This window comes from Drosophila bipectinata, chromosome 2R, assembly GCF_030179905.1.
Source record: "Drosophila bipectinata strain 14024-0381.07 chromosome 2R, DbipHiC1v2, whole genome shotgun sequence".
NCBI lineage: Eukaryota > Metazoa > Arthropoda > Insecta > Diptera > Drosophilidae > Drosophila > Drosophila bipectinata.
The window spans coordinates 8,803,376-8,818,175 of NC_091737.1; the positions used below are offsets into that span (position 1 = coordinate 8,803,376).

Genomic DNA, 14,800 nt, shown 5'->3' on the forward strand with positions numbered 1-14,800 from the left:
TTTGAACTTTTTGTTTGTTGGTTCTCTGGTGTTTGTTTGGCTCTGTTTTCTGTTTTGTTTGGCTTTCTACCAATAGAATTCTTCTCGAAATCTTCATCTGAATGACTCAGATAAATAATACTGCTCCACCCCACCTCCGCCCCAGAAAACCAAAAAAGGTTAATTAGAAATTCAGGAGGACCGCAAGTTGGAGGCCTAGCACTCAACCACAACAAAAAGGTATCCCTTGCCAGCTGGCCAAGATTATAGCCAGAACCCCGGTTAAGTGCCGACAAGGTGAAAATAATAAATAGAAATACATACATATATACTTCTTGGTCGGCAGGGATATCTTGAAAGTAAGTGCTGGAAATGCGTTCGGATTAGGCGAGTGAGCAGCCAAAATTTTAATCAATAATTCAACTGTGACTGGTTTTCAATTTATGGCCAAGTCAGCAGTGGCCGAAAAGCAAAAAGCCGAAAGCTATCTGACCCGAAAATAAAATCAGCAAATATTGCCCCCAAGTAATAATTGAAATGTCGGGGCCAAGAACTAAAACCCGAAATCGTTTGTCCCAATGGCCGAATGCGAAAACTTTGTCAATATTTCAGCATCACGCACCGCTGATTTTGGCCACCTACCCGATGGCCACTGCCTGAATGTCCTGACGGCTAAAAGGGGAGCTGGTGGTGTTCTGTTTGGAATGCCCTAGTCTAATTGAATTTCCTGGCTAACACTTTAAAGCTGGCTGCTAGGCTACTTAATAGGAGCCTGTAATGAGATTTTGCCAACTCCCCGCCGTTTTCCGTCCAACGGAAACTTTCCATTTCGGCAAATTGACTGACATTCACCCCCAAAGCAGAAAGACTTCAAAGCGGCATTCTCACTAAATCAATTTGCACACAGTATTCGTTAGCAATAGGCTCAAGGAGTCAGGACTCGAGTCCTTCTCTCGTCTGCTCCTTGTTCCCACACCTTGTTCGAAAAAAGTTTCTTGGCCGAAACAAACGTTGTCGTCTGTCATCCATAACTCGATTTGTAAACGGCAATGTGTGTCACATTAGGGTTTCCCTCTGACTGGCCTCCCATTTTTAACAGCTATGCTGCTTTTATTTCATTATGCCCGTAATTATACAAAACTTTTTTAAGAAAAAAGAAAAGGAGTTAAGGGATAACTTTTACAAACCGGAGAGCCTCAATTTTTCTTCTCTTTATTTCTTGAAGAATAAATGATAATAAAAATGTCACACCCAGCGATGGATATTTATCTATAAGAAAAATGTTTAAGAAAGAAATACTTATATAGAAAAGGGTATTGTGGATCTCATCCCTCAGATTCCCAAAAGTTTATTTTAAGTCCACAAAACCTTGCGCTCTTTGATAAATTGTAAGAACTTGTAAGAAATTACTATAATGAGGCCTTTGTTATTTTTTATGACACAGTCTTCGACTATCTCTCATCGCGAGCGGACGTCTCTTATCTCCAAACAGAGCTTTTCGACCGGTCACTGTTCTTTTTGGACCCACGTGGTTCTTATCTTTCTTACTTTTCCATTGTGCTTTTTAAATATTCTTCATTCCATTCTTTACAATAAACAACTAACGTATAAATACCAATAAGACTCATCATGGGCCCAGGGCCTCCAAACCTGGGCGACAATCGGTTCGCGCCGCTTGCCATCAGCCCACCATCAAAAAAAAGAAGACAACCCCAAAAACTGGATATTGCATTCCCAGAACTTCCACCTACCTCAGTTGATAATCCAAGATATATAACAATCGCTTCCATCAATACAGAAAAGACCATTTGTCAATTCTCATGCTTCGCCGTCCACCGCGCCCTTAAAATGATCTCCAAAAACATAATTACCATTTCGAACCTCAGAGACGGAAATTTACTCATACTAGTTAAATCTCAAGCCGATGCTGTTAAGTTTATTAATACTACCGAGCTCACCGGTATATGCAAAGTACAGTGTAAGCTCCACCAGGCACTCAATTTTGTGAAAGGGACAGTCTATGCCCCGTACCTCAGCGACATCCCCGAAAAAGAAATCGTCGATGAACTTAAAGCACAAAAGGTTACGGAAGTTTATAAATTTATGAAATCCTACGATGGTGTCTCCAAGCCCAGCGGAGTTATCCTAATAACCTTCGAGCTCTATAACCTTCCATCTAAAATCGATATTTCTTGGCACTCTGTTAAAGTCCGCGAGTACATTCCAAACCCCATGAGATGCAAGTCTTGCCAACTCCTCGGCCACACAACCAAAAAATGCGTTAACACCCCACTCTGCTCCGAATGTGCCCTACCACCACATTCCCCAAGTAAATGCACCAAAATCTGTTGTGCCAATTGCTCTGGCGAGCATTCGGCCTCTTCCCGACAATGCCCTAAGTACCTAGAACAAAGAGAAATACTCAAAATAAAAACAGTTAGAAAATGCACTATGCGTGAGGCCAAAACAATATTTAAAACAACATCACATAACTCGGTTGATACCGCTTCATACTCTTCAGTAGCCAAAACATCAAATCAACGTAGCGAAAACGCAAACCAAATCAAAAACGACAAAATTAAAATTGCTTCCACCGAAGAAGCCCCGAAAAAAAACCCTTCCCCCTCCCCTTCTCCCACCTCTTCCCACTCCCCGATCCCCCAGTCCCCTACCCCCACAACCCCTTATCAGCCAAAGAAATCCACTTCACTTGCTCATAACAAGTATAACTTATCTCCTGCATCACATGCATACTTACAAGAAATCCACGCTGAGTACGAAAGTAACAGCCGAGCAACATCTTCAAATCAAAAACCAAAAAAACCAACTACACACAATATTAATTTAAATACCCACGAATCTGACGATGCTATGAGTGATACATACTAGCTCCATCAATCCAAACCAAACCAAATAACACCCCCTCTCTCTCTTCCTACTTATGTCCATTACACTATTACAATGGAACATGAATGGTTACTTTAACAATTACCATGAGCTACAACTTTTGATAAACGATAGCAACCCTGATGTTATTTGCCTTCAGGAAACACATATTAATACCAACCTAACGAACATTGCTTACCCCAAGCAATTTATTGGATATTTCTATAACTTTAGCTCTAATACCTATGCCAAACAAGGTGTTAGCCTACTTGTACGTAAAGACATTCCCCACAAGCCCATACCAATTAACAGTAATACTTGCTCTTTAGGTATTGAACTCCTATCCCATCCCAAAATATGTATTTTTAATACATATATACCTCCATCTCAATTTGTAGCAGCCAACGAAATTCTTAAAATAGTAGATCTTTCTAGCAAGCCAATCCTATATGTGGGTGATTTTAATGCCTGGAGTCCATTGTGGGGATCATCTTTGCATAACTCTAGAGGGTTACAAATAGAAGAAGTCATAAACAAATCAACCTTAACTCTCCTCAATGATGGCTCCGCTACCCATCATTCCACTCACAACTCTTTCACGGCTATTGATCTAACATTAGCTTCCGCATCGTTGTTCCCTTTCTGTAAGTGGTCCGTACTAGACTCTCTTTACGGAAGCGATCACTATCCTTTAAAAACAAAGATTCAATTTCGAACTAATCCCATAAACATACCGCCATCCCCTAAATTCATATTAGATAAAGCCAATTGGGATCTGTATCGTGCCAAATGCAGAGATAACTTCAATTTCCCTACAACTCACGACTTAAATCTGTTTGCCGCCAAAATAATAAAAGGAATCAAAGCCTCAGCCAATTTAGCAATCCCTCAAACCAAACCCTCTCTACATCAGAGAAATGTTCCTTGGTGGAGCAAAGCTCTGCAGGATTTAAGACAACAAAAGCAATCTCTTTGGCACGCATACAAACAAACTCAGAGCACCGCTGCTCTAATTTCTTACAGAAAAGCCAACGCTCTTTTCAAGTACAATTCAAAAAAAGCAAAACGGGAATCCTATGAAAGATTCACCTCTAATATAACGCCTCTATCATCGACCAAGAAAACTTGGGCTGACCTAAATCGCTTGATAGGTAATTTTCCAAGTAACCTCAGGACAATAAAATACAACAACGAGAACCTCCACCACTCCGTAGACATTGCCGATGCATTTGGGAACTTTTGGTCGGACTACTCTAAGGACGGCAATTTCTCCAACCAATACAAGGCCCGTAAAGAAGTAATTCTTTCTCAGGAATACACACCCACCAAGTTGTCGACCGCCTCTACAGACCTTGACTCAAATTTTTCCCTTAGTGAGCTTGAATATGCACTTCAGCATGCGAAAGGAAAAACACCCGGTATAGACCGAATTTCATACCCAATGCTGAAACAGTTGCCCTCCGAGGCCAAACACCGCCTATTAGAGATGTATAACGCTATGCTCGCTAGGGGTACCTACCCTCATGTGTGGAAATCCGCCGTAATTATCCCTATCCTAAAACCTAACAAACCAACACATGAAATAACATCATTTAGACCTATTTCTTTACTCCCATGTTTAAGCAAGACCTTAGAAAAAATGCTTGCCAAAAGGTTAATGTGGTTCGTTACGAAACATAAACTTATCAGCCCCCACCAAACGGCTTTTAAGCAACAGCATAGCACTATTGATTCCCTCCTGCATCTCCACCATTACGCATCGGATGCCCTTTCTACCAAAAATCACGTTACCATATTGGCAACTGATTTTGAAAGGGCTTTCGATCGCGTAGGGGTGCATACAGTACTGGATCAACTTTCACGGTGGGGGGTAGGTCAAAAGACCTTCAACTTAGCGAAGGCCTTCATGATCAACCGTTCTATCCGAGTAAGAGTTAACAACACTCTATCTAAATTCTACACTCTCCACAATGGGATCCCACAAGGATCGCCCCTCTCTGTGGTATTGTTCATGATCGCCTTCCAGTCCTTAAACAACATAATTTTAAGACATAAGCAAATTAAACTGGCAATTTATGCAGACGATGCCATAATTTTTAGCAAATGTAAGAATACTACTGCACTAAATAATAAGTTTAAAGAAGTCCTTAATGAAATCCAAATCTGGGGTAACACCTCCGGTGCGACTCTTGCTGTAAATAAATGTAAAGTTTTTCATATTTGTAAAAAAAAGCGCTGTACATACCCACCATTATCGCACAATGACATAGATATAGAACGCGTTTCTTTTCTTAAAATACTTGGCCTGACATTTGATAAACGACTCACATTTAAACAACACTGTAGCGAACTTAGGAAGAAACTTATTAAGAGACTTAACATTATAAAATTCTTAACATCTAAGCGATCTCTCATCCACCGGACCACACTTATACAAGCGACAAGAGCTCTGTTGTTGTCCATTATTGATTATGGACTCCCCATCTACGGCTGGTGCGCGCCATCGCACTTAAGAAAAATCTTACCTCCTTACCATGCGGCCGTCAGGCGTAGTATTGGCGCATTTCCAACGACCCCAACTAAATGCATCCTAGCAGAAGCAGGTTTGCCGGACATTATAACCCGAGTCACGCAAACTACCTTTAAATTAATACCAAAACTCATGTGCTCAACCAACTCTATTCTGCTGAAGGACTATAAAGTTGCCTCAAAGCACCGTAGGAAATTCAAAGTCCAATCTACGATTCGAAGATGTATAACCTTTACCAAGAGACACAACATAGGATCGCCTTATCGTTGGAACAAAGTCATTCCATCCCCTCCGTGGAAAATACGCTCCACCGCCATTGACACTACACTTCATGATTTTCAAAAATCAAAGACCCCTATCACAACGTTTAAGCAGCTATTCGAAGAAGTTACCCATAAATACTCCGATAGGAAATGGCTTTACACCGATGGTTCAAAGTCCGATGCCACCACCACCTTTGCAGTGGTTGACCAACACGGATTAATTGTCTCTTGGGGTCGACTACCTCACCACTTCTCAGTTTTCGCTGCGGAAGCAGTAGCTATTGTTAAGGCAATTAAATTTGCTCTCGAACTTAAAGGAAGTTATGTCATCTGCAGTGATAGTCTGTCCACCCTGCAAGGAGTACAAAACTTCTACAATAACAATAACCTTTTATCCGAAATTCGTCACCTCTGCATAAAAAACATTAGCAAAATTCAACTGTTATGGGTCCCGGCCCATATAGGAATAACTGGGAACGAGATGGCCGACAATGCTGCAAAATTAGCCGGACGGGCTCCGTGCCTTACAATCATACCTGGAGTACAACAGGACATCTGGAAAAACATCAAAAACATTTTGCGGGACATCGAACTGGAAGACTGGTCGTCGTTTAACCACTGGTATAAACAATCTAACCCTGACAAGAAAGACATCAAGTTCCCTACGTCGCTTAACGGAAGGGAATGCGCCATTCTCACACGATTAAAAACCGGACACACAAATCTCACGCATAAGCACATCCTTAATGGGGAAACTCGGCCAAACTGCCCTAATTGCGGAGAAGAACTATCAGTAAAACATCTACTGGATACCTGTGGTCACTACCAAAACAGCAGAACACACCTATTCGGTCTCACCCCGCCATCAAATCTATTATCTGACCTCACAGCTGCCAACTCCAAACTATTATTATCTTTCCTACGAAATTGTAAAATTACACACCTAATTTAAACTCCCCCTTTTAATTATCTAATATCCATTTCTTTAAATGTTAAATCTCAAATACAAATGTAAACAAACTGTTATCAATTGTCGAGTCGATGGCCATAGTAGCTAGTTACTCTTCCCTCTAAATTAGTTATTATATTGTAAATTCGATTTATGTATTATAGCTAATATTGAAATAAATAAATAAATATTTTTTATGAATACTATTTAAAATACGCCTCTCTCTATAAATAAATATATCTCTATAAATGTATATTGAAATGTACGATAGAAGGCAAATTGTAGATTAAAAATCGAATATTTAATAATGGGTTAAAAGTGGCATCTTTGAACTGTATAATCAGAATTAAATTGAGACGTATTGCTATATTAACAGCCTGCCTCACTAGAATCAAATCAGTAGAAATTTGAATTTTAAGCGCATCTCATTTATAGAATATTCACAATGAATCTGGATTTAAAATTGTGTTTAAGAATATTTTTTTTAATTCTAATGGGCTTAAGAACTTCAAGTCAAAACCTTCAGAAAAACCCATTTCTTCGACAATATTTTCATAATTCAAAGCCAGAAGCTCCTTTAAGTCAAAACCTTCAGAACAACCCATTTCTTCGACAACATGTTCGTAATTTACGGCCTGAATATAAACCAAATACGTACGAGTATGTTCCTTGCAATACTTTTTATTGATCTTTTTGTATCATTAGAATATTTTTTAAAATGTGTTAAATGAATTTTTTAAAATTCAAGCCATTCGGATTACGAGTACGTTCCTTGCTGTACTTTGCGTTCATTTGCGCCTTTTTCTAATAGCTGTCACTTTAAAAATCATGGTAACCGATGTCTTCGAAGAAAGAGAAAATTCACTGAATCAGTGAGTATTGAAATCGAATCTTTTTTTGTATAATGCTAACCTGAGACTTATTTTGTAGCCTTTCATAACTAATTGATTGGTATTGATTGGTCAAATATGGCTTTGGAGTAATACAAAAAACCACCCGGCAATAACAACAAGGAAATATTGGACACCAGGGTCAGTCACACCTGACTTTTAATTTTGGATAATATAAATACTTTCCCTTTTTAAAAATTCCTGGAAATCCTTTTTTTTTTTAATTGTATATTAAATGTTCTGAGATTCTTCGCCTATTAAGCTTATGAAAAAATTAAAAATAATACAAATTTCAATTTATGCATCCATACAATTGAACGTATTTTGGTAGAGGCCTGAAGCCTATGGATCTATCCAGGGTCTATCCATCCGAAGGTTCAAAAGTTCAGCAGATGGTTTATAATTTTTAAAATGCTTAGGAATAAAACACTCCGATTCGAGTTAATTTAGGTAGCATTTCACGTTCATTTGTATTTTAATGTTATCTATCCCATTTAAAAAGCCAAATACGGGCTAGAGTTAACTTTTTGCCAGCGATTGTTTTAGCACGTTTTTTTGTGGGAAAACAAAAAAAGTGTATGTTTAAAAAAGTTGAATATTATGCTAAAGGTTTTTTTCTCCCAACTTCGTTTTTCATTTGTTTATGCTGTGCCTAATTTATGCAGGTTCAAAAGTCCCAGCCCCATAATTAAAATAATAATGATTTAAATAAAACCGTCTTGCTGTACGTACAATAAATTTATAAAATACCAATTCAATTCCGAGAGTGTGGGTAACCAAGGACCATTGCAAGTGGGTGGCTGGAATGGAATTGCATCATCGACGTCCGGCGTGGCGTTGGAACCCGACCATAAATAAAGTTGATTGTGCTCGTATGAACCAACATGGCCTTTAATCAAATTCATTCCAACGCGAAAATGCCAACAAAAAATGCTTAAATGGTGGAAAAAAAATTATTTGCAAAGGAAGTACGCTTAAATTCGATTTTGTGAGAAAGGAAATTGTTTACAAAACTTTTAAGTTATAAGTTGTGATTTTAAATTAATTAAAACTAATGGTACTTTCATGGTCTCATTAATAAGGATATTTATTAGTCTTTTACCATTTGTAAGAACATAAAATTGTACATTTGGCTCTTTATCAGAAGGATGGCACGTAACTTGAGTAAAATAATTCCATTTTTTGTTGTGTTTCTGATTTTTTCATGGACTTTTGGCAACCGTTGGCAGAAAGCTAAAACCTAACGCCAGCATGACAAAAAAATCTCTACAAGCACTGACAACGTGAAGGGCAGATAAATGTTGGGACAACGCCGGGCAAAATTGAAAAACTTGCAGTCCGCCAAAGTTTCGCTGCACACGCCCCCTAGAAGATTCTTCGTTTTGTCTTCTACAAGAAGCAATAGCTAAGCTGCAGCACCCTGACAGTTGGCATACATATAGAATAAAATTAGATATTATTTAATACACAATTTTTGCTTTTTAACAGTTTTATTATTGTTTCTTAAATATATTTTTTAAGGGTTTTATAACTAAAATATAATAGTAAAATATATATAATATTTTACCTTATTTTTTTGTGTACATTTTAAAAGTCAAAGCTTCATGCGTTGAAAAGATGCAGCAGGTGCACGTATTCCGCAAGTTGTAAAAGATGGCTCTGGATGGGGTGTGCGATGCGTGCGTTAAACTTTGTTTGAGTTGGCTGACCAGGGGCATTGAATTACCAGAGCCAGTGGCTCCTTAACAAATTCTCGATGGTTGGAGCAACGAGCAATTAGCGCCTGACGATCCTTAAAAAGGATTACCCAACTCAATTTGGAGTACACTCGATATGGCTATTAGGCCCGACAGGCTGTCATTAGTACCATCAAACGTCCGACCCAGAGCCGCCAAATATTTGCCAATGTTTTGAGAGCAAACAAGGGACTAATGTACATATGTTAATGTGGTCAAGAGCCGCGTCCGCGACCGCCCACGAAATTGCTTTGAAATTAGCCGGAATACACAAACCGAGTACACGCACATATTTTCCTTTCAAAGAGGGGTATACTAATTTTACAGCTCATATTCATCAAAGAAAGAAATCGTTTTCATTACACTTTATTCTCATCCATACAAGAGTTAGAAATATCCATTAAAAATTGTTTATTTTCTTTGTTGATAATGAAAGATATCTGATAAAACGTTTACTGCTAAGGTGGTAATTTCTCGTAAAATTGAAAGCCATGGGTCCACTGCAATCATCCTTCACCTGCTATGCAAATATCTAATTACAACCATACCCCCGAAGCTAAATTAAACACGCCATTTAATAACCAACGTGTGCACTCCTCCTATTCCTCAACCTTAGCGGCGGCGGTGGGAAACTGGAACTTGCCAATGTGCTCCATGGTGTGGCGCAACTTCTCCAATCCGCTGCAGTTGGCTTCTTTGTAGGCAGTCAGCTCCTGCATGGCGGTGAACCAGCGTTGCAGGCGAGGAAATCGCATCAGTGGAAACATGAGATTCACAGTGCTCAGTGTGGTCACAATGGATAAGTCGGCGAGAGTCAGCTAAAAACCGCAGCAGAAGCAAACGCGAAATTCTAAACTTAATTGAACCGCCACAGAACAGAGAATTTCAATTTGTTGAGGTAATTTGTTACCTGTTCGCCGGCCATATATTCGCTCTTTTCCAGGTAGCTCTCCAGGGCGCCATACGCCTCGGTCAACTTTCGCTCGTGATGAACCACATCGACATGGGCAAATCCCTGGCGGACAATCGCCGACTATTGAGAGGGATAGAAAGCCATTGAATATATACGATTACCAGGAAAAATTATCATTTAAATCTCACCATAAAATCACTGTCCCGACGAAATAAAAAGGAACATTCAAAGAACAAGCGATTCAATACCAGCATGCGCTTTTCATAGTCCTTTGGCCAGAGATTCCCTTCGACATCATACTTCTCCGCCAGGTGAACAAGTATAACATGACTATCTGTTAATACCAGGTCTCCATGCACTAAAGTTGGAACACTGTGTTGGGGATTTAACTGAAAACCGAGAAAAATTATATTAGAAGAGTGAAGAATAAATTTGCATCACTCACCGCCAAAAAGTCTTTTCCGAATTGTTCGCCCTTGAAAAGATCCACAAACCGTAGCTCCACATCAATATCCAGCAACTTAATTAACATAAGACAGCTGCGTACTGGGGGACTGCGATCGTCATAGTATAAGATCGGCTTAGTTTGAGAAGACATAAGGAAAAAATCACAGAGACAAGCGATCAACGTGAAAGACAATCCGCAACTGAATCGGTTTCCAGTACCTACAATTGATCATATGTCATATTAGATTTTGTAAAAAGAAAAATAATAGAATAATTAATTATGAATATTTCAAATATATTGTCTTTTTAATATAAATTAAAGAAAGAACATTTCTTGTGAAAATAAAATGTAACGGACATTTTAAATTGTCCACTCAGTAGCTAAGTGTTGGGTAACGTTAACAACATGTTAAAACCACCATGTATTTAACATTTCTGTTAAGTATAAACATTACTGTTAAGTAGAAACAGCTGATGGGCCACACTTTCCGAAAAACCGAAAAAACATTTGATTATTATTTTAAGTTTTCTGACTAAAAACTCGTTCGACTTTCGGGCTAACCTGCTTTACCATGTACCTCTCGCGCCATTTAAGATTGCTGCCCAAGGCAAACATTGCCCGCAGCTTGAATGGAGGTGGAGTGCATTACACAACAGCCAGCAGTGCGGCGCCGGCAGAAGATTCCCCCATACAAATACCCAACCGTATCCAGCGCTCACCCACAGATTTGCTGCAAGCCCTGGCAGGAACCGTTGGCAGGGACAGCACGGCACCCCACTACAAATACCACGATGATCCATTCCTGATACCGATGTCCAATGCGGCAAAACGAACCTATGCCATGTCCAAGGAGTCTGGACGCAAAGCGGCCCAGTGGATTAAGGAGGAGCACCGAGACTTATTTTTGGTAAGTATATTAAACAAATACGAATGTGTTTATTTCTTACACTTTGTCTTCATAGCACCAAGAAGCTGAACCTTCCATTGAAAAGTTTGCTCCAAGCATGGTCTACACTGAGGACTCCCAGGTGGATGAAAGCTCGCTCTCCCAATTAATTTCCCAGGGTGAACTCAAAGATGCTGTGCTTGTGTACAACCTACTGGAAAAGAAGGGAGTAGAAATTAGTTCTGAACTGAAACAAAGCCTTCTGGAACTGGTGTGTTTTTACAACAACGACGAACCGTTGCCCGAAGAGTGGATTGAGGAACGCTGGTTTCTGCAGAATAACCGAAGACGTGAGCGTGGTGGAAAGACCTGGAAAGACGGAGATCTGGCGGAGAAGCTATACGCCGAAATTGAACCGAAAACTCCCCAATCCTACGCCGCTCTTATAAGAGGAATGGCCAAGTATCTGCAGTGCGAGCGGGCTTTCGCGCTGCTACAAGAAGCCGGCGAGAAGCGCATCCAACTGGACACCAACACCTACAACTCCATCAATCAAATTGTTAGCCTCCTAAAGGACAATGCAGAACAGCGATGGCAGTTATGTACTGACCTTCTGCAGGAGATGTCACAACAAAAACTGCTTCCCAATATCGGAACCCTAAACGCCGTATTGGAGTGTATTAGCACTTTTGGTAACTTCAAGCTGGCCCGCACATCGGCTCTAAAGGTGCTCCCCGAATTTAAGAAGCTTGGCGTGAGTCCCAGCTTGGGAACCTACTATTATCTGCTGATTATCTTCTGCCGTGAAAGAGGTCCAGTGTCCCACATTATTGTAGACATTCTTAACGATATTGGCGGCAAGGAGTTAAAAATAGTTCACCCCAAGGACACGTACTTCTTTGCTACAGCGATGGATGTGTGTCGCAACCATTTGCATGACAAATCCCTGGCTAAGAAGGTGGACGCGCTTCTTCACACCGGCAAGAACTACGATCTGATTGGCGATTCGTTCAAGGAATCCATTTACTATCGCAACTACTTGGCACTGCTTTGCCAGACAGAGACGATCGAGGACTTTATGCTGACTTACGACCAGCTGGTTCCGAATATTTACATCCCAGAGCCCGGTATCATGGAGGAGATCCTTAGGGCTGTCGAGATCAACGGTGCAGTGGAGCACGTACCGCGTATTTGGTCCGATATGGTAGTATTTGATCACACGCACCGTGAGAGTCTGCTGCTCTACGTTTTACGAATTATGGTGAACAACAAACCAAGCACAGATTCAGGCGCCCACCAGCAGCTACCTGAGCAATGCGCTAAAGTGGCCCTGGATATGTACGAAAAGGTGGAGGAAGCCGTCAAGCGCCTGCGTAAGGTCTCTTTCACAGGTCAAATGTTGGGTGATATCCTGACCCTGCTTGTCCGCGGGGATAATTTCGAGAAAGCCACTGAAGTGTTTGCTCACATCGACAAGAACCAGCACAGAATTCCCGGAACACCCTCGGAGACAGCGCTGCAGGAATTTGTGGAAGCCAGCATACAGAACAAGTCTCCTAGCCAGGCACTAACTGCACTTCAATATGCCGTGGATAATAACATGGAAAGCAGTACCCTGGCACGACGCATTCATAATGGATTCACCTTGAACGAAACGCATTTGGCCAAGCTGAAATCGCTGGTGGGGGAAAGTTTCCTTGAAAAATAACTAAACTATATAATACAATTGTAATTAATATGAACAGAATTGTTAAATAATAAATAAAAATAAAATTTAAAGATTTTTAAAATGGTTTTTAAAAATGTAATTAAAAAACGATTCGTTTATTTGAATAAAAAGACTTTTAATATAAAACATATATTGACTAGAGATTGTGATTTCAGGTAGAGATTTTAGAAATAATACTTTAGATTTAAAGATGAGCAGTATTTTAAAGTAAATGCCAGTGATAGATTCTAGATAAAGCGTCATAGAGTCAATATTGACTACTCCTCCTTTGTAGAGGACGCGGATGTTACTTCCCAGTTAACTCCATCGTGTGGCAGCTCGCTCCGAACAAACGGCGACAGCCAGGTGAGATGCATTCGATGGCCAAGGACCATCTCCAGGTTCCCCCGTAGTCCGCGGTCGTACTTTCTACTGTTGCGTTCCCTCGACACCGATCCAATGCTCACAATGGGCCAGTGGAATATCAGCAAAAGGGAGGATATGCCGAAACCAAGTAGATTGAGTTCATAAATTACTAGATAAAAGCTCTCCCAACTGGGTTTCAGGGTGAGACTTAAAGCCGGTGCCACAACAGTATAAAGTGACGATAGCTGCCAGTACACATCAACGTGGAGGTACCACAAGTATACACTGTGTGTGATGAGGGCGGCCAGGGAGCCAATTATCATGTACACCAGGAAAAACAGAAAGTACCGATAATTGTGGTGTCCAATGCAGCAGCCGATAAAGCGGCAATGATGGTCTCTTTTCAGCACGCATACGTTGCAAACCTCGCAGTGCCAGGAACGAGGAGGCACTAACGTCTGGCAGTCGTGGCAACTACGCCAGCGGCCCAGCTTGACCGGCTCGGATGGTGGTTTCAGCAGCTCCACTAGAAGGTAACTATCAGTAAAGTCGAGATTACGACAATGCGGCACACTCACTCCTGATAGTTGTATCCACCAGCATTGCGGCCAGCATGTTTGAGCTTATATTGAACACGATGAACAGACTGGCCAGCCAGAGCACCGTGTAGCAGAATCCTCCGATGGCGAACAGCTCCGGAAGTACCACTGTGATCTGGAATATGTAGGTAACCGGCACAAAGATGGCCACAAGCAAAAAGCAGCCAAAGTCTGCGATGGAACGGGGAAGAACCCTATCCCACGGACGAAGAATCATCTTGCTCCCGTTATTGCACCCCAGCTGACTTGTTTGACTGTTATAACTAGTTCATTACTCCATCCAGGATATGGTTCTTCTTGGAACGATATCACATCTTTAAAAATCGTGTACCGATCGATTATGAAAAATATTAATTAGTTTTTGTGTTCATTTCCTTCCGTTAATTAATTCTACAATATTGATAACGAGATTTGAATATATACATTTTTTTTATTTAAATATACTATATACAAAAGTGCTGATAGCAGACTTGTAGCAGGTTAATAGATCAACGAAAATCACATTTTCCCTTTGTTTCTATATATGCATTACATTCCTTTTAAAGCAAAACAGTTGTTTTTTAAACTGCCGTTTCACAATAAATGAAATTTCTTAATTCAATTTGCAGCGGAACATTAAGCTGTGGGAGAAACAATTAAAAACAAAA

At 40.4% G+C, this 14,800-nt stretch overlaps 3 protein-coding genes and 1 long non-coding RNA gene across 5 annotated transcripts; 2 read left to right on the plus strand and 2 right to left on the minus strand.

The window, feature by feature from the left end:
• Positions 1-7,020: 7,020 nt before the first annotated feature.
• LOC138926067 (uncharacterized) lies at positions 7,021-7,720 on the plus strand. Of its 2 annotated transcripts, none has more exons than XR_011442400.1 (3): positions 7,021-7,261; positions 7,356-7,479; positions 7,538-7,720. It is a non-coding gene; the product is annotated as an uncharacterized lncRNA (long non-coding RNA). The 2 variants fall into 2 exon arrangements; XR_011442399.1 differs by having other exon boundaries at positions 7,021-7,267; positions 7,538-7,714.
• Positions 7,721-9,583: 1,863 nt separating this feature from the next.
• On the minus strand, positions 9,584-13,052 carry GstE14 (Glutathione S transferase E14). The gene is made up of 5 exons (XM_017235208.3): positions 12,949-13,052; positions 10,592-10,812; positions 10,335-10,535; positions 10,144-10,266; positions 9,584-10,051 (listed from the first exon to the last, which is right to left on the minus strand). The coding sequence occupies exons 2-5, from the start codon at positions 10,742-10,744 to the stop codon at positions 9,833-9,835; spliced, it is 696 nt and encodes a 231-aa protein (XP_017090697.2). The 5' UTR covers positions 10,745-10,812; positions 12,949-13,052; the 3' UTR covers positions 9,584-9,832.
• Positions 11,039-13,236, plus strand: LOC108121224 (small ribosomal subunit protein mS39). The gene is made up of 2 exons (XM_017235192.3): positions 11,039-11,501; positions 11,557-13,236. The coding sequence occupies exons 1-2, from the start codon at positions 11,166-11,168 to the stop codon at positions 13,186-13,188; spliced, it is 1,968 nt and encodes a 655-aa protein (XP_017090681.2). The 5' UTR covers positions 11,039-11,165; the 3' UTR covers positions 13,189-13,236.
• A 67-nt stretch (positions 13,237-13,303) lies between these two features.
• LOC108121318 (probable palmitoyltransferase ZDHHC24) lies at positions 13,304-14,734 on the minus strand. The gene is made up of 2 exons (XM_017235356.3): positions 14,133-14,734; positions 13,304-14,080 (listed from the first exon to the last, which is right to left on the minus strand). The coding sequence occupies exons 1-2, from the start codon at positions 14,368-14,370 to the stop codon at positions 13,467-13,469; spliced, it is 852 nt and encodes a 283-aa protein (XP_017090845.2). The 5' UTR covers positions 14,371-14,734; the 3' UTR covers positions 13,304-13,466.
• Positions 14,735-14,800: the final 66 nt, after the last annotated feature.